Genomic DNA, 19,513 nt, shown 5'->3' with positions numbered 1-19,513 from the left:
CTACTTACAAAACAACCCAAACAAAGCAGCTACACATGTTCTCACTTTCTCCAAGGCTATCAAAGGCACTCTGTTCCATCCTCAAGGAATTGCCCAGTATCCAAGGAAGCTCCTGCAGCTTCCTGTGGGTGTTTTGCTTTATTTTTAAGTGTATCAGTCCTCTCCCAACAGATGCATTCTGCCAGTTTAACTTCTCAAATGGTTTGGTAGGAAAATCCAAATGGAGTCTGACGCTTATTTCAGTGTTTACTCTACCCACAAGAGTAAGAGACATTCTACAAAACCACCAGCATGCAGTGAAAAATCTAACCAAATCTATCTCTGCATAGAACAAGAGAAGTTTACAGAAGCTGAGCCTCTCCCTGTGGGCTATTGGGCTGTCCTTGCATACACTGTCATAGAGGAGGCAAGTAATAAAATAAAAAAAAAAGTGTGTAAGTATTAGAGTGAAGAAATTTCTCAAAGCAGTTTCTGCTTCAATTTTTAAGATAATTTCAAACCAAATCTGTCAAGTTGCTCCTCTTGAGAGAAAACAGGTTACGACAAAAGATTAATTTCAGGTTCAAGGTGTGTGATGTGGTTAAAAGGGTAAAAACTAAGACTGCAGTTCAGTCAGAGCAAAGGTGAATCTTGTCACGATGAAAAGGTGTTTCTTGAGGAGGTGAGGCATAAAAGGAGGCTTGTTTCACTCCTCTTCACTGACCCACCTCAGAGCTGTGAACAGCTCCCACTCAGTCCCAGCAGCTCCCTAGTGTCTGGATGAAAAGCTCAGCACTTGCAGCCAGGAGGGCCAGGAGCAGGGGCCAAAGGTGAGCAGCAATTCAGTGCACATCAAGTATTGCTATCAGAAAAACTGCTTTGTGCTGCCCCTGGGATGGAAGCAAAGAGCTCAATCCCACTGCTTGTATCTCAGCATAAAATTGAGATAAAGTCTGCATTTACTATATCAGGATTGTTTTGACATAGTTTTCTTTTAACTGTTCCAGAATATTTCAGAAGTACTTCACAACAATATTATACCAAAAAAGCAAAAGCAAAGTTCTTTAAAAACTCAAAGCTCAAGTCAACCACATTTTTGAAAAGCAGCAGTGATCCAGTGCTGAGCGTGGTTCTGGTAGGCACACTGCAGGAAAGCAGCTTGGCTCATTCCAAAGTCTATAATTTGCAAAAGTTTTAACAGCAAACAGTTGATAGTTTGAAGTGAGGAATGTAAAAGCTCTAGAGCGTTCTGAGGAGAGACTGTTTTTGTGTCATGAAATCATGCTGTCTCTAATGAAAAGCATGCTGCACCTCCACAAGGCACTTTTTCAGGATGCTCAAAGCAATCCTGTCCTGCAGGATCTCCAGGGACCAGAGCAGGGGCCAGGTCCTGGTTGTACAAGGGCTGGGTGGGGAGTTCTGCAGTTGTGAGCAGGGCTGTGAACCCTGCTGGACTGGCTGCTGTGGAGACTTGATGGGAAGTGTTTGAATTTCAGCTGTGGCTCTGGAAAATGCCAGAACTTCCTTCATTTGCCTCTGCACTGGCAGGTGTTTCTGCAGTTGTCTAACCTGAGTGTCCTGCTGCCACCCTTGCCCTGTGTCTCTCACCCTGCAATTTTATGGGCTTAGACTGACATGGAACTGCAGCTTTTGGAAAAAAGCTTGTAATTTTCTTCTGTTTTTTAAAGCTTATGTGTCAATGAGCACTAAGATATCATTGTCTGAAACAAACTTTTCAAAATGGTGATGGCAGTTTGAGCTTCAAATTATATATGTATATATATATATATATAAAAGTTCAGATGTCTTCCTCAACTCCTTTTGTATCTTCAGTTACAAAGCTGATGAAATTGACTGTTTGCTTACAGTGATTTTATTTGTTTCAATTTCTGAATTTGCTTTTTTTACAAAACCTCAGCCCCTGACATTTGTGAGGGAATTGTCTGATATGATTCCCATGCCTCTGGCAGGTGTTCTCTCCCTTTCTGTTTGGGAGCAGTGCTGAGGCATCTCCCAGCAGGTGATTAAGGACTGGTGCCCTCTGCTGCTAATAATTTACCAGCCTGGGTGACCCTCGGGCTTTATTTAGCATGAGGAATTGTCTGACTTATTTCTAGAGTGTTGCTCATTTGTGGATGGTCATTCTCCTGGGGGAAAAGGTGGAGAAATTGGGCAGAGCTGGCAGCTTCCCTCTGGGAGGTGGTGCCATCCTGCCCTGACTCAGGGATGCCAACAGTTCTCCATCTGCATTTTGGCAGCCCCATGCTTCCCTCCATGCTCAGACTCTAGGTTAAACCTTATTTTAAAATGCTGAATAATGCACATTCAAGGAGTTTGTGAAGCAAGCAGCTGCAAGGCAAACAAGATTTTTTCCATATGGTGTCATATAGCCCAAATGTAAATGTACAACAATAGTAACAAAACCATTGGTATTGCTCAATTCAAGTGTTTTTGAGAAAGCAGATGGATTACAACAGTCATTTCAAGGTTTTTCTGAAAGCATGGTGAATGCTCCTTGAAGTGTGAAAAATATTATGCTAAAGCAAACATTAGTAATAAAATTAGTAAAAATATAATTCACAAAATGTCATGTATACTTCATCATGGCTAAAGATCTTGAAAGGCCTAAATGAGTGTGTAGTCCTGGTTTCTGCACATCAACTTTTATAGCTTGGGTATCTTTTCACCATTTCCTAGGTGCCTTTTTAGATTTAATTGCAAAACTGAATATGTTAACAGATGGTTAAATTGTCTAATGGGAACATTATTCATTCTCTGAAGAACAGAGGTTGTAGGAGTGAGTTCTATTTTGTGACTAAGACCTCGATTCAAGATGCAGACAACTTTTTGTACATCAAATATCAACCAGTTTGGGGTTTGTCCCTTTAAACTCCCTGGGTTCAGGTGCTCATGTGGGAAGTAATTCCTTTCCTGCTTGCATACAAATTAAAAAGCTTTTGTCCTTGAGTGGAGTTTTACTGTGGCTTTTGCAGGTGTTGAAGTCGAGGTAAGTTTTAGAAAACAGCAATATCAGCTCAGTTAATAAAACAAACAAAAAAACCCAAACAAATAACAAAACAGACCCTATAAAACATGAAAGTTGAGAGAAGGCCAAGTTTCTGGTTATTGCCCCTAGAAAATGAGATTTGTGGGAGCTGCCCCATGAGCTTGCAGCCTGGCTGCAGAAATGGGTGTTCCAGCACACCATGGCTTGCCTGGGCAGTGGAGAGAAAATTGCTGTTAAATTCAGAAGTTACCCGGCTGATCATTGTTCATTCTGCATGTGGTGATCTGGGAGTTACTGCTGATTTGATTTTTGTGGTGAGAGTGAAATTCCTGAGCATAACAATTAAGAACATGGCAAAGTAATACTTAAATATAATCAACCCATGCAAATGCACCTCAGTGTACAACTCAAGGGCAGCTAAAGTGGTTTGGAAGGTTTTATTAAAACGCAAGTTAGAAAAAGGTATAAAAAAGTAGACTTGCTGTGAGTTTTTGTATTAAAAGTTGATACAATCACCTGAAGTAATTGAATTCTGTGAATGTGACATTGTTTGCATGAGGAAGCAGTGATTTCTGCATCAGGAAATGTAGTGATCCACAAATATCTTTCTATTGTTTTCATATGCAAGATTTCAATTACTCTGAATATTAACTTGACTGAGACCTCTTGAGATAAAGGAATTGTCTGGTGCAGGTGCATTAGTATATGCTATTATTTTTGTGTGCTTTGTCATGATCTGTCTGTACTTCTGAAAGTAGCCAGATACACAGAGTAAACGAAGACTGGGAAGAGTGAATAGAAAATGATATTAATTGTGGATGGACTGGAAAGGCTGTGTTTGAAAGGGAGAAGCTTTTTGAGATCTTCTAAGTACAGAATTAAGTCAGTCAGTAGGAAATAGTTCTTTGGTACAGCTGCTGAAGAAATTCTGTCGTTTGTTTTGATATTATAACTAGGAGAGAGGGATGATCTACAGCTGTCTTAAATTGTATATGTATTTATAGGTATAAATGTTAATTTGATATCCCTTATCTGCAAATGTTTCCTCGGATTTTTGTGAAGCCTTTTCCCTTGGGCTGCTCCTGCAAACAGGGACTTCAGTGTATTTAACAAGCTAGGCAGGTATAGATTTTTCTGTCCTGTGTTGCTCTGGCTGTCTCATAGATGGCAGAAAGAATAATGCTAGAGGACTACAGAGTCTACAATATCTTAAATTTCCTCCTAGGGAGGTAAACTACTTTTGGGTTATGTTCTGAAATCAGCCTGGAAGTGCGATTTCTTTGTTAGTACAAGAGATTGTCAAAATTGTGTGAGGATCTGTGGGTACAGAACTGCCTTGACTTTGCCTCCAGCTACTTGCAGTGTCTCTCCTACCTGTTAAATGTGCTGCTTATCTCGAGTGGCTGCTGGCAGCAGTGGAGCTTGTGCACCAGAAGGATATCTGGGAAGAGTGCTTGTGGGGTCTGAAAAAATGCACTGTGCTATCTTGTTTTAGTATTCTGTACTTTGCCCAGAGGAGTTTGAGTGACAAATGCAATATAAGTGTAGAGATGGGGTAGATGATCCTGTTCCAGCTTCTGGCAGAGATTGACAGTACTTAAATGAGAAGGGGAAAAAAAGTTCTCATTCAAGTAGCTCCTAAAATACATACGGAGTTTCAAACTTCTTGCTTGCCTGGCTGTCTCTTTATTAAAAACAGGGCTAGGCTTTACTTCATTTTTCTCTGTAATCTCAATTAAAAGGAGTGGTAAGTGGACATCTTAGTTTTGCTTTCAAGATGATAAATTCTATACTAAGTTCGGGTGAGGGGAATACAGGAGAGGTGTAAGGAGGGCCTTGAGATGTGGCACTTTGGAAGATAAAAGGTTGGTGTCAGCCCCTGGATGTGCAGATGTCTGTGCTGGGTCAGGCTCAGGTGGAGCTGGTTCAGAACAGCCCATCTGGTGCTGTGTCCTAGATTTGTGAGCAAAAAGCACTGGCAGAAAGAACCCAGTGCTTCAGCTTCTGCTGAACAGCCCTTCCCACTCTCCCGATTTCTGCTTCTTGTGGGCTCTCTCCAGGAGCAGGGTGGACAGAGCTGGGACAGCTCATCCTCGGTGACCAAAGACATTCCAAAACGTATCACATCATGCTGGGCACTAAAGGCAGGGCTGCAGGGTGGGGAGGGGCAGTTTTTCCAAATCATCAGGTGCTCAGAAGCTGGGTAGGCATTGGCCTGCTGATGCCAAGTGATGGCTTTTTTATTTGTTTCTTTATTTTCTTTATTCCCATCAGTTATTACATTGTCTTTATATCTCAACCATCAAGTTTTTCTTGCTTTTGTTTATTTTCTTTATTCCAATCAGTAATTACATTGTCTTTATAGCTCAACCATCAAGTTTTTCTTGCTTTTGTACTTCTGATTGGGTACATAATCCTGCTGGGAGGGAATGAGCAAGGGGCTGTGTAAGGACTGACCTGTGAGCTGGGGTCAGTCCTCTCCACTGTCCCACAGATTTCTGAATGCTTCTCAGATTCTGTCCCCCCATGAGATCTAGACCTGAACTCCTATTCATGTGTCAGCTGAGCAAAGTTCATGAACCAAATGCTTCCTTGATAATGACTGCTGATATTGGTGTGCAACGTGGGTGGCTTTTTGGCTGTGAATAAGAATTGTTGTCAGCTGATTGTTGTCAGCAGGGTGTTCCTGCTTGGGAAGAAGTGACAGGGCAAAGGGAGGGAGGCAGGGTGCTTTGTGCATCCTCATTTCAGGGGTTTCAGGCAGTTCACGTGCAGGCTGCTGTGGCTCAGTGGCCAGAGCAGCTGGCAGGGGCTGCAGAAGTTTGGGCACAGAGAGGTGGCCGGGCAGTGCTCAGCTCTGAGCTCAGAGCCCCGTGGCTCTGCTCTCACACTCCATACCAGGAGTTTGTGTTTGTTTGTTTTGGAAACCCTTTGGAGAGCCCTGCCTGCTCCTTTGTGCAGTACTGGGGGTGCTGCAGCTCTGCAGGCTTCAGGTGCATAAATTCCATACCCAGAGCATAGGCTGCAATGGGATCCTGCTTGCTTTTTCACAGAAAAAATGGACATTCCATCTCCATTTGCCTGCAGTATTTTAGAATGATTAGTGAAATTTCAAATGGTTTTTAATGTTCAATTACATGAAATAAACTCCTTTATTCTAAAGCAGTAGGTAACACTGTCTTTTTTTCTTTGATTTGTGTGTGTTGTTTTTTGTTTTTTTTTAATAGAATATTCAAATAAAAACTTTGGCAGATGATGTGGTAAGGTCTTTGTAGCATCTTAATTTGCAATGGTAACTCCACGCTGCATGCTACTTTACTCATGTTGTGGACAAAATAACATTCTTACAAGGATATTAAGCATTAGACTTCAGAAAGTTTAATAACTGTTCCTAAAGATCTTAATTTGTGGCTTCAGTTGAAGAAGTCTAATAATGATTTCTAGTTGGAGAAATTTCCTCAAGCATTTGAAATACTTCAGTAATACTGTGGCTATGTTGGAACTGTTACTCAACAGCTGAAGTGTTATTTCTCTTGACCTTCTCTTTCCCAGTAAGTGATCTGCAGTGACTCTACAAAGTTGGTTGCCACATGATTCAAGTGGAACCATTTTGGGTAATAAATGTCTACTCAATGCCAAGGAACAAGAGTGTATTCAGTAGCACTAACTTGATAAAGCTGAATACTTTAAACTGGTTCCAAAGTGTTTTTTCAGAAACTTCTATCAAAATTTATTTCATTAAGATTACAGCCTTGTATTACATATATAAAATAAAGCCAGACTGGTTCTTTAGTTAATGATTGTCTGCACATCTGAAATGAGGAAATGGTGCCTGTAATCTCATAGAAGATACCTTTGTGTCTTTCCAGTGATCTCACCAGTGCAAACTCATTGAACAATGTGTTGTTAATAAGTTATACTTGAAAGAGATGACAATGTGGTGAAATTGGATCTTAAATGACTTTTTGTGACTGTTGAATGGTCTATATAAAACTGCATTTGGCTAAATCTGGATACTGCCTTTCAGGCATTGTTGTATTCTTGGCCTTTTCACCAGGTTATGCAGTAATTTTAATTTCCAAAAATGTAATTTAAACTCTTCTAATAAGGTAAAAAATAGATTAAAGTAGTGTTCTTGCTTTGTAAAAGACATTAACAGTATCCTTGTAGGTATTGTGCTTCTGTCCACAAATATAAAAATATCTAAGGAACAAGAAAACCCCCGTACCACCCGTTCCTCAAAAATAAAAAAGTTCAAAGGGAATGCAGCTTATCTAGGGACACTTTCCTTCAGAGATTTAAGGTAATCTCGTAGGATCTTAAAAATAACAACAAAAACAATGAACAACAAAAATTAATAAAAAGAAACAAAACAACAGAAGAATAATCTTTCTTCTCCATACTCTACAGCTCTTGCTCTAGTGTCTCCACTCTGGACTCACTAATCTAAAATGAATCCCATTTTTGCAAGCAAAGTCTGTCTCTATCAGACATTTCCCACCTCAGAGAGGTCGTTTTGTTGTAGCCAATATGAATTTTGGTTTACATGTTTTGGTGGAGATGTCAGTGACTGCTATGAGTAATCCTGGTAACCCTACATAAGCTGCTGTTAGATGAAAGCACATCTTCATAAGGCTGTTGAGTGCCTGAAACAAATACAGGAGTATTTGTGGATGCAAACAATTCTTTGAGGAAAATTGCTATATACATGGTCTTCTCAAATTGAATATATATATATAATAAAGACAGGTATTAAATCAAACAATTCAGACTTTATTCAGAATAAAGCTCTATGTTACACATACACCAAAAATGGCCTTATAAGAAGGTGCTGGTTATTTCCAATATTAACCCAGTAACTGAGCATGCTTACAGCCCAGGAGTGGGGATTGGTGCAGCCCTAACCCAGAGCGCCCTGGCACTGTCTGGCCGTGGGTTTAACCATGGGTGCCTGCTTCTGTGTGAGCAAGCCTTCCCCTGCCTTTCTAAAGCTCAGCACTAATCCAGGGGTTCCTCCTCACAAACTCTTCAAGGAGTTAGGAACTATGCTTGGAGCATTAATTCTACAAACTTTATTTTACTTTAGCAGGATTTTTTTCATAAGCCTGATGAACTTGTGAGTACCTCCTTCCCCACGCTGCCTTTTTCAGTTGTCCTCCAAAGACTTATTGCTCTTCAGGTGAAGGAACATTGGACATTACCTTTGTGGTACCATATTTATTCACTATCAGGATAATTAGGAATGGGAGAAGATGAACTCAAGATTTTGAAATGCTAAGAGTTTAACCTAGCTGGTGCAATTTTGGATCAGTGAGAACTATTTAAATCCCTTCTGCATGTGACCTGTCATGAGTTTACCTTACATGTTATTGTCTTTCTTTTATTACAGTATTTTCACTTACAGTTCAGTTTAACTCTGCTGCTTGAATTAACTAAAACCGTGCACTGCTGCCATGCCATTGGCTGCTTTTCTCTCTATTTCTGCTTATTTTTGAATGTCTTTGCAGCGTGACAGAATCACAAGCTTCAGAAAAGCAGCTGTGAAGAAAGAGAAGCCTCTCATTCAGCATCCTATTGACTCTCAGCCTTCCATTAGTGAGATCCCACATGCCCAGGCACTTGTTGATGAGCGCTGCATGAACTTATCAGAGAAGGAAGTTATGGATCTCTTTGAAAAAATGATGGTAAGATGTGGGTATGGGGGAGAACTTTCCTGTTCCACTGGGTAGCTCTGTGCTGTTCAGTGCAGCAGTGAATGTCTTTTGAAGGATTGGATAAGTGTTAATTAACTCTTGCTTGATTTGCTTGTTAAGGGATTAGTTTTTAACTTTTCCAGGTAATGGTAATTGAAGCAGACAACAGGTCTGTCTCACAGAGACTAGCAGTTCTGTGACAGGGCTGTTCAGCAGCAGTGATTGCAGCAGCATTGACTGCTCTTAGGTGCCAGTCTGAAACTACTTTGACTTTTAATGGCAAGCCTAGTCATGACTAGTAATGACTGCATTGTATTTAATCAGTTAAGTTAATAGAACTGTCTTAATAGATTTAATCTAGCAAAGCATTTTGACTTTTAGACTTGTTTTAAATACATCAGTTGGAACAGTTTATCTTCTACCCCTTCCACAAGCTACTAATCCATGTAATAACAGCCTTCTGATTAGATAGTGCAGGAATGGTGTCCACTGTGATAAGATTTCACTAAAAACACAGGAACATCTCAAGATTTGGCACTTATTCATCAACTTGTGGTTTAGAATTGTTGTGCTTGTCCTCTAGTCTTACTTCTTGAGCCAAATTTCACAAATGTTAACTACCCTTGTTGCAGTTTAAATTTTGGCTAAGTCTCAAAAACAATGAATACTTGAGGTGACAGAATTAAATTAGGAAATCAGGTATGGCAAAATCAAATATACGCAGATAAACTGGAAAAAGCCACTTCTGTTTGTTTGAAAATTAATTGTTTAACAAAAGAACAAAGACTGCTGACAATCTTGAGATGTGCTCCTGATGTGCTGTGGTCTGGTTCTTTGCAGGAAGACATGAACCTGAACGAGGAACGTAAAGCTCCTTTACGAGACAAAGACTTGAGCACAAAACGTGAGATGGTTGTCCAGTACATTTCTGCAACTGCCAAATCCGTAAGTACTCACTGAGGAGAGAGCTTAGCTTGGAGGCTGATGCTCTTCAAGCTTGAAACTTGAATTTTTTTGTCTAGAATTATCTAAGAGGGGTAGGAAAAAATAAATACGTACATACCAACGCACTTCTGAATGCTTGCAGCTACATCTAAACCATTAGTTTGCATTTTCCCTGCTGGGCAATGTAAAAACTTGGTCCTTTCTTGGAAGCCATAAGAAATTGCAAATCCAATGATGTAGAGTCATGGATGGAACCTGAGCATATTTCTGTGCAATTCATCTTAAGAATTTTTGGTACCCAAAGTTTCTTTGTGGTTTCAGTAGCGATGTATGTGCAAGACTCCTTTAGTGAAAGGATGGTCTTAAAACCAGTTCCAAATTGCATTTTAATTAGAAAAAAATGTTTTGACTTTTCATTGATGTTGATTATTCTCTGTAATTTAATTGATTGATTAACCCTTCATGCAGAATTTTTGAAGTCTGTCTTCTTTGGGGTGCAAGAAGTGTAAGGAAATGACTGGATACCCCAACATTTTTGGGGTGGAGAAATATAATTTCAAGTAGTCAAGAGCTGCAGTTTATTTTCTGCAGTTGAACTGTTCATACTAACTAGTTATAAAAGATAACAGCAATGCTTTGTGCGTGTTAAAAGTTTTGACTATGGCAAATATAGAAATAAGTAAGGAGTATGTTGGTGTCTGCCTAAGGAATCTTTAAACATGGACTGCAAGCAGTACAGTTAACTTGTCCCTTGTTAACCTTGAAAATCAGCTCTGTAGAGTTCAATTTCAAAAATTAATATGACAATGACATGCAATTATTATGCAAATGCCTTGCATGAAACATTATAAACTTCAGTAAGGAGAAGTTTGTGTTATAATGGTGATGAAATGGTAATGAAAATGGTGATTTAAGTTCTGAGAGGAGTAATGTTCCTGCATGAGTTCATCTTAAACAAAATCCAGAGTCCTTTAGTGTGTGCTGGAAGGAATCCAGTTCTTTAAGCATGGTCCAACTAAATGTACAAATTACTGGAAAATTATTCAAGCTTATGCAGTGAATGTTATGAACTAGACTGTCTTTGGGAACTGTTAATTATGCTTTGTGAGGTTTTTATCTTCACTTGATGATCAATATTAAATCTGGAATTTTTCTTAGTATGCAAAAATACTTTAGTGAAGCAGCAGGAGGTGGAAGTAGAAATGGAAGTATTTGCATTTTTTTCCAAGAATTAGTTGAACAATGGTGATGTCTCTCGTGTACACTGCAATTGAAACATAGCTGCCTCAAGCTCCAGAACTGTGCAGCTGAGTAAGGAAAGCATGGCTACCATTGCATGGCTCACTGCTGAAATTTTAATGCATTGCATTGCTCCCCATGTGTGCTGCAGCATGGGACACTTAACAGAACTGGGAAGACGTTTGTCTAAATGTACTAATAATTTAAAACCAAGTCATCCTAAAAGGTCCTTGTACATGAATGTGCACTTTGGGCTTAAGTCAGCACCAGTGTGGATGTTTTACACATTGCAGAGTGTTTTTCCTAGAGGAAAACCAACTCATATTAAAGTTTGTGTGCTTCAGTACATCCTCCTTGCAATTGAATCACAGCATTTGAATGGAATCTTTCAGAAATCTACATTATCTTTCTGTAGTGTTATCCTAATTTAACTTCTGAATAGCTAGCATCTTGATTGTTAAGAAAAAAAATTAAAATACAGAGGTTAATTTTAAAATGTTGATTGGGATCTTACAGTGGTGCCAAACCTCATTTTCACTTTTAATTTCATCTTCTGTTTAGTGCAGTTACTGTTCTGCTCAATGAATTCAAGCCCTAGTCAATCTTTACTGCATTATGAATTGTCAAACTTTCCTTTCTTCATGATTGTCTTCCATGAAAATGCTGGTTGCATTCAAAATGATCTTTAGATTTTCTACCTTTTTCTTTTGTCACAGATAATTATATCTGTCTTCCTTTTTTACACTGAAAATACTTGGACCTTCTGCTTAGAGCTCACAAAACACATTTAACCGTTGATGTGACTTTTCTTGCAGTTCATTTCATGTTTGTTTTATTTAGGCTTTTGAGCTCCCTCCCTTCATGTGAAAATATCACTCTCATATGCTGATGTTGTCTTAACCAAATTATTTGAAATTTGGTGCTTCATTTTCTTTGCCTGTGTGCTGTCTGCAGCATGTTGACCATGCTTTTCTGAAACACTTGTCTTCAGAGCTCTGAGAAAGGAACTTTGGGTTGCACTGGGTGAAGAAAGTTTCCCTTGAGGGTGGAGGACGTGTAGAAGCTGATGAGCTGGATGCTTTCATGGGAAGTGATTTTCTGTGCTTCTCATTCCTTCTCTCACTTGAAGAGAAAGATGGTTGGCCATGGAAATTATACCTGAGAACTGGTGAAGGATTGAAATTCTGTTTCAGAACTGAACCCGGTGACATTTTGTGCTGTACTGAATAGTTGGACATGGGTGAGAGGAGAAGATAGGAAATTGGGAGAAGAGATTGGTGATGGCAATCCCTTCTTGTGCTTCTAGAGGAAACTTCTTCAGGAAGAGAAGTGTTGATTGTGAAAGACTCGCAGGGACTTTTGTTTCTGAAAGAATTCCTAAAGGAAAAATGGAAAAGAGTAGAAGATGAAGCAGGTAGAGGCTGAGCAGAGACAGTCACAGATCTCAGAAGCAAAGCAGCTGGTGATCAGATAAAAGGGGTTATGCAAGGAGCTGGCTGCTGTCAGCCTGCAGCAGGTGAGCTGACAGGAGAGGCTGGAGCAGATGTCCGAGCTCCTGCTGTTGCCAGGGCGTGGGCATTTGTGCAGGGTGACAGAACAGGGCACAGATGTGCTGCCTTCCTGCAGCTTCCTCTGGGGAAAGTCACCTTTTTGTTCATGAACACAGAGAGATGCTGTTCCATGGTAAAGAGAAGATGGCATTCTGAAAATCACTGTTTAATTATCCATGTAATTAAAAGCATCCATACCGAGCAGTTGAATAAAAATGTCATGTGAGATTTTCTGAAATGCAAGTTGGAGTTATAACTGTAGGCTATGTTTTTGATTACAAAAACTTAATTAAATTCAGTGGTGACATCATCTAAACAGATCAAAAGCTCCATAATAAAAGCAGTTGTTATACACAGAAAAAAGTCAGCATGCCATTAGAGTGTTCTCAGTGTCATATGTAAAGTATCTGACCTGATAATTTTAACAAATGGCATATTTAATCTTTCGAGATGTAGCTGTCAAGACAGGTATTTAGTTATTTGTAGGTAAATGTGTCAAATACTGAAGATTCAGCAGCAAAACATAAGAAATTGAAATTGTTGCTCCTGCTTTAGAGCTGCTGTTTTCCTGTCAGAGAAGCTCTAACCCCTAAACAAGTTGATAAAGTAATGAAAGAATGTAACTACTACTAATTATTAAACACTGAAAAATGTGTGTGCAACTACATCCTACTAAGTACTGTGCTGTTTATTTATGTATTATTGTTATCTTTTTTACACAATAACCTCTCTTGGCTGACCACTGCATGCAGATAGTCGGAAGTAAAGTTCCGGTGAGTACGAACATGAGAGTTTTGTTTTCTCTTCTGAACTTCCCTTTCAAGAGATTAGGCTGGAATATTTTGGACTTTTTTTTCTGGGTTTTAAAAGTTCAGTGGGCACAACTGAATCCTTGTTTTATCAAAATGATTGTCAACCACCTCAGTCATGTTTATCTAACCAGTATGAGTTCATTGCTTACACTTTTGAGGGATTTCTTCAAGTTTTCAGGGGTCTATTTCCAAATTCAAACTCACTGAGCTCATCTCTTCATTGTGAGCAACAAATATAATTTAAGCTTGTCTTTTATTGAAGGCAGGCACTTGAAATTTGAAATTGACAATATTTGACTTAATTTTGTTTAGATCTGGAATTTTTTATGTTTTAATTGTTATTATTCATACCTTGTCTTAGAAATGCCAACTTCAGCAGATCAATTTAGATTAATTTAGAAGATTCAAGAGCTCAGTATGTTGAAGATGAGATCCCTAAGAGCATAACTTTTATTAAGGACTCATCTACATTTTATGTTGTTTTGATTGAATTCAAATATTATAGACAAATATTTGGAATTTAATTTGTTGGAGTGAGTTCAGCAAGTTTGTGTTTCCTAGTAAATAAGATTTTTTTGGAGAATAATTACATATGTATTTCAAATAGTGATTGAAAACAAAAATGTTCTTTTAAATTCTGGATGGACTTTATTTTTTATTATAGCCAAAACAGGCTTTTCAGGCACAGCAAGGCTTTGTACCTAAGTCAGGGAACAATCTATGGCTTAAAACTGTCCAATCATCACCTCAGATATAGTTAGGTTTTTCTCCTACACATTATATTCTTGTATATTTTTCTCTTGGCTTTGTTTTAATCAGAGTGGCCTTTAAAGAGACTTTTGTGCTCACCAGTACTTTTTAGTTTTGTGCACACTATTGGTTCTTCCCCTAATTGAGGAAAATATCTTCATTGTGCTTATGTATTTAAAAGGGTATTATTTAATAATTTGAGGGTACAAATTATTAATTTTCCAGTTCAGTGTGTTAAAACCAGTTTCAAATAATCCTTGCTGCTGTGTAATTTCCTTTGGGTGTGAATTAGCCTGAACAGCTGCTTTATGAAGAGGCTATTTTATAAAGCAAGCTGATATTCCCACAATTGGTGGGGGGAGGTTCTAAGATGTTTTCTTCCCCATGCCTTTGGGTTCAGGGTCTGATAGAAAGCAAGAACAGCTCTGCATTGAAAGCATGTTTTTGTGCAAATAACTTGCTAAATACTAAAATAAAAAATGCTGTGCCTGGAGTTTGGCTTCTGCATATTATTGCTTACCGAGCGCTCGCACCTCCGTGTGCTCCTTCCAGGATCCATCCTTTAGGAGCTGTTCCCTTGAAGATTTACAGATCCACTGTGATCAGGGAGGAGAGGCATTTTGGGATGTTCCTGGTAGTGCTGTTGGGTTCTAGACATGGCAGAGAGGAGATTTCCCTGTTCATGGGAACTCGGGAGCTTGAACTCACTAGAATTTGACATGGGATCCTCAGCACTGTGGCACTGCTGGGTGGTGCAGGCTCTCATTTGAGTTGGCATCAGTGAACCACCCTCTGCCTTAATTGTACCACTGAAGGAGTCCAGTCATGACGGAATTTCTAATATTTTCATTCTTAAGCATTGATTTATTCTCTGAACATACTGATGTGGGGCCCAACCCTCTTCAGTTTCTTTCTACTTCACTTTTGCTTCCATCTTTATTAGGTGTTCTCCTGTAAAACATTTTTCACTGAGACCTTACACCTCAAAGTAAATAAGAAATGTTTGTATTAAAATCTGATCCATATAAAGGCATAACAATTCTTAAAAATAGTATTCCAGTCAAACTCTCTTTGAATAGGGAAATAAAAGGTAGCACCTGGATCAGCATTAGAGGTGAGAGTGGATTGAGACTGCGACATTGATTGCAGGGAATAGCAGAAAGTAATCCTGGTAAGCTGAAAATTCTCTGAAAGATTTCAAGAATGAATTTTTATGAGCTGCCTTGAGTGACCATCCATTTTGAAGAGGGAGGAAAATAAGGAAGACGACTTGGTTCCTTATTGCTGTGCAGATAAAGGTGCTTTTTCAAAGAACGAGTGAAGAAATGTGCCTGTCCTGCAAGCCATGGGAAGGAGCCTTAGCAGAGCACCCTGCCAGTTCTTCTGCTGATCTATTTTTGAGGGAGTCATGAGTCTTCTGAAAATCAGGGACTAGGCAGAGCAGAGGTGCTTCACCAATGGCTTGGATAGCACAGAAAGAGGAGGCAGCAAGATCCCACCTTGGTTTAAATATGAAGCAAAGAATAGCAAAGGCTTCAGATTGCCCCAGTCTGAAGTGGAGTCTCCTGTGGAGCTTGCAGCAGACTGCAGTGGAAGCACAAATTCATCTCTTGGGAGAAACCACTGCCTTGCATTCTGGAGTGCTGTTCAGGGTCTAGCTTAAGGCAGTGGCATTGACTGAAGCTGCCATTGTCTCATCTCTGTACACTTTGTGGCTCTCAGCAGCATTTCTGTTCTCTTCTTTTGCCATTTGGGGAATGGCTGAAATGACAAAATTTGTGCCCATTTAGATCTATACTGTGTAGGTGATGTGCATTACTTACACATAAAATCTTTTCTAATTCCCATCCATCCAATGGGTAGGATATAGCTGTTTTTTTTTCCTAGTTCTTTACCTTATGGTCCTTCAGAGGGATAATTTTTCTGAATTTTTCTGATTTTTGATGTATTAATCTGATTTACCATCAGCTCCTACTCCTATAAATATAACCCCATACATTTATTCCTTTTTCTTCCAGTGGAAGAGCATCTCTTTGTTTAGGCTGTTTGATGGTGACTGATTCTAGTCCCTTTATATCCTTCTTACTCATCTTTGCCTTGCTCCTTTCATGTGATGCCCAGCTGAAGGTGCTTTTCATGTCAGCAAGGAACATTTCCAAAGCTGACACAGGGCAGAGGATCCTGTTGTCTCACTGCAGTCACAGTCTGTCCTGGTTTTGTTCTGAATCTGAAAGTATATTGTGAACTCGGCTCTGGTTTGTGCTTCAATCTGGCTAGGTCAAAGTCATTAACTTAATTTAACCAAGGTATTTTGTCATCAGCCATACTTAGTGTATTTTTGGAAAATGAATGGTAAGAATTTGAAGAGAGCAAACCAGAAGCTTCATAAGAAGTGGAGCTGTGCAAAAAAGAGACAATTGGAATATTTTTGGTGGGAGTGATACAATTAAAACCAATTGCATATAAATCCTCTTTTAGGACAGGCACTTGATACTGCCTTTACACCCTGACATCTTTATCAGGTTCTCTTCAACAGGCCCTTGAGAGCTAAGGGGCTTTAGGAGCTGCAAATGAATCAAAACCACTCTTCTGAGATAAGCCTGCTGCAACTTGTCAGAGCTGTACAAAAGATTAGTTGCACCTTTTGGAAAAATGTTTTGTCTTGTTCAAGAGTTTGAATACTATAGCTCTAAAAACTCACATTCAAGTATTTAATAGTGAAATACTCTGTAAGTAGTTTTTCTTCTGTAGTGGCACTGCAGCAGGAGGGAATTCTGCCAAATCTCCTGTATGTTTTTTTTTTTACAGCAAACAAGATCCTCTTGACATCTCTTATTAGGGGTCAAACATGAACTATGGTATAGCAAAAAATTGTCTCAGGAAGTTTCATCAGCTGGGTTTTTTGTATGTCTCTCTTTATGATTATTTCCAATACAGTGTTCTGATGTACAATACACTCATTAAATATGTTAATGCAGCTGAATGATGGAATTAAATTTTAATATTCCATTTGTAGTACATGGACTTTTACTCGAAGAAGTGAAAAAGATTCCAGCAAAATAATTATCCTTGTAATTTAAAACCAAAAGTCAATTATCAATCCGAATCAAGTCAGCTGCCTTGAATACTTGTGCTATGATTTGGAAATTCATATGGAAATACTAGTCTTCTGTTTTATCCTCTAAACACTGTTAATCACTGAACACTCAGCAGCATTCTGCCTTCTGTGATAGGGGGGACTAAAAAACAGCAAGCACGAATGTACCCTGTCCTCACAAGAATATATCCATGAACTGCGCTCTGGAATTTCAGATGAAAAACTTCTTAATTGCCTGGAGTCCTTGAGAGTGTCTCTAACCAGCAACCCAGTCAGGTAAGCAGAGCAATTTCTGCAGTGGTTTTCATCATGCTGTTTTTGCTAAGCAGGAGAGTTGTGGGCTTTGGGGTTTTTTTTGAAACCAGGGTAATTAGGCTAATGCTTGTTGACAGGAGAGCAGTGTTCTCAGCACCCTGGATCAGGATAAGTGAAATGTTTGCAGCTCTCTGCAATATCTCCTCACCTTTCACTGTGGCTTTCAGCAATTTGTACTTGGTGGAACTGTTTGCCTTCGTGGCTGGTCAGATCTTTTGGGAAGTGAGACCAAAAGTGGAGCCTGTGAAGGGATGCACAAACAGTAATGGAGAAATAGCTTTGCAAGTTCTGCATTTGATTGAGAAATAATTAAAAGCGTTTTTCTTCTTTTCTTTGGGTTTTTTTTCCAGCTGGGTTAATAATTTTGGACATGAAGGTCTTGGGCTTCTGTTGGATGCATTGGAAAAGCTTCTGGACAAGAAACAGTAAGGACCTGGATCATTTAAAGGGAGGGATGGGGAGGTTGTGAAGCTTTTCCTTATGTGATTTTCCTCTTTCCTTTCAAGGCAAGAAAGTATTGATAAGAAGAATCAGCATAAACTTATCCAGTGCCTCAAAGCATTTATGAACAATAAAGTAAGTATTATTTTAAATTCACAGACTTCTGTCATGTTTGGTTTTGAGTTCAACATGTATATGTTGGAGAGGGAAGGAAACCTCATATATCCAGTGTTTAACTCTTTGGAAATGCAGATCTTAAACTTAGTGTAACTTCTGTTGAGAGTCTCCTTCCTGAACCTTTCTGCATTTTTTCTTAGTTTTTTTAAATATTTATGATTTTTGAAAGTAAAATGTTGAGAGGATGATAGTATAAATTTAAGGTGAATTTGGAAATTAATTACTTGGAAATTGAAAAAAATAGTTTTCCAAATTCAGATTTCAATTCAGGATTGTAATATAATGTATTTTTCACCTGATATAAATTGAGTAGCATTTGATGTCTTTTTAGTTTTTAAGTTAATAAGTCATGGGTAAAGGGTTAGGTTAAGTTGGATCTGATTTGTTTCTAACACAGTTTTCTCAGGTTTACAGACTATGAGTACCTTCTAGAAGCTGTTATGTGAAACTTGTAATGTTGCTTTATTCATAGCAAAATCTGAAGTCTTATCTATCCTCCTCAGCAAATAAAACTGCATATAAGTTACTTGTGATTAACTTCTGCACAGTTTAGAAAAATCTCACAGAAGAGCTTGTCCAATGAAGTGGAAAAAAAGCAGATTTTTCATTTATAGACAGAAAATAAAACCTGGCTTGCCTTTTGGTGGGTACTGATTTTGCAAGGTCCTGGTGTCCTCCTGAGGAGCTGAATCTCTGTCTATCAGGAGAAAGCCTCCAGTGCAAGACTGGGGTCCTGACCTGTTTCCCCAGGCAGTGATGGCCAGGGGATTTGTGGGGATTTGGTGGGGTGAGGGCTGCCAATCCCCTCTGGGATGGAGGGTTTGGGAGAACCCCCAGGATCTTATGTTGGTGATGAGTTCCCAAGGCAAGCACAAGCTTTTCACTGTGAGCTTTTTGTTTTTCCCAGTACGGTTTGCAAAGGATTCTAGGAGATGAAAGGAGCCTCTTGCTGTTGTCAAGAGCAATTGATCCAAAGCAACCACACATGATGACTGAGACAGTGAAAATCCTTTCTGCTATCTGCATTATTGGAGAGGAAAACATGTGAGTGAGATACTGAAGCTTTTATTTGTGCTTGTGAGTTGTTAATTTGCACACAGGTGAGAAAAGTTGTCAGTGAAACAAAGGTAAACTGTTAAGTCGTTAATAATGTGGTTTAAAATTAAAGATACTTCACCTGTTTTGATGCCTTAATTCAGTATTAAATCAGAGAAAAGCAAATGAGCAGAGATCTACACACTGTGGCTGAAGTGGAAGGTGTGAAAGGACAAATCGCCTCTCTACCACAGGAACCAGGAGTTTACACTTGCAGCTGGGCTTTGGAGCAGTTCAACTCAGAGTTATTTAGCACTTGCCCATGAGATTTTTAAAACTAAGATGATCACTTGGCATGTATTTCCTGTAAATTCACCACTGTGTTTATGTAGTGAAGGTTAAAATTGGCAAACTTCATGTCTTCTCTGCAATAAATAGATTAAAACATTCTGATTTCTGAAAGGACAGTTTTT

The 19,513-nt window shown here is 39.0% G+C and overlaps 1 protein-coding gene across 5 annotated transcripts in view; it reads left to right on the top strand.

Moving 5' to 3' along the window:
* DIAPH2 (diaphanous related formin 2) overlaps positions 1-19,513 on the top strand; it is a 165,256-nt gene that overhangs the window by 8,657 nt on the left and 137,086 nt on the right. The window contains exons 2-9 of one of the 5 annotated variants that reach the window (XM_077786469.2): positions 6,214-6,246; positions 8,494-8,670; positions 9,520-9,624; positions 13,166-13,186; positions 17,209-17,348; positions 17,738-17,812; positions 17,894-17,963; positions 18,913-19,049. In XM_077786469.2, coding sequence (XP_077642595.2) covers positions 6,214-6,246; positions 8,494-8,670; positions 9,520-9,624; positions 13,166-13,186; positions 17,209-17,348; positions 17,738-17,812; positions 17,894-17,963; positions 18,913-19,049 — 758 coding nt within the window. Of the gene's footprint in view, positions 1-6,213; positions 6,279-8,493; positions 8,671-9,519; positions 9,625-13,165; positions 13,187-17,208; positions 17,349-17,737; positions 17,813-17,893; positions 17,964-18,912; positions 19,050-19,513 lie in introns of all 5 variants that reach the window. The other 4 variants (XM_085570691.1, XM_077786471.2, XM_077786470.2 and 1 more) reach the window with 4 other exon arrangements.

Source organism: Lonchura striata, chromosome 4A, assembly GCF_050655825.1.
Source record: "Lonchura striata isolate lonStrDom1 chromosome 4A, ASM5065582v1, whole genome shotgun sequence".
Classification (NCBI taxonomy): Eukaryota; Metazoa; Chordata; class Aves; order Passeriformes; family Estrildidae; genus Lonchura; species Lonchura striata.
This window is presented reverse-complemented; position numbering and strand designations above follow the sequence as displayed.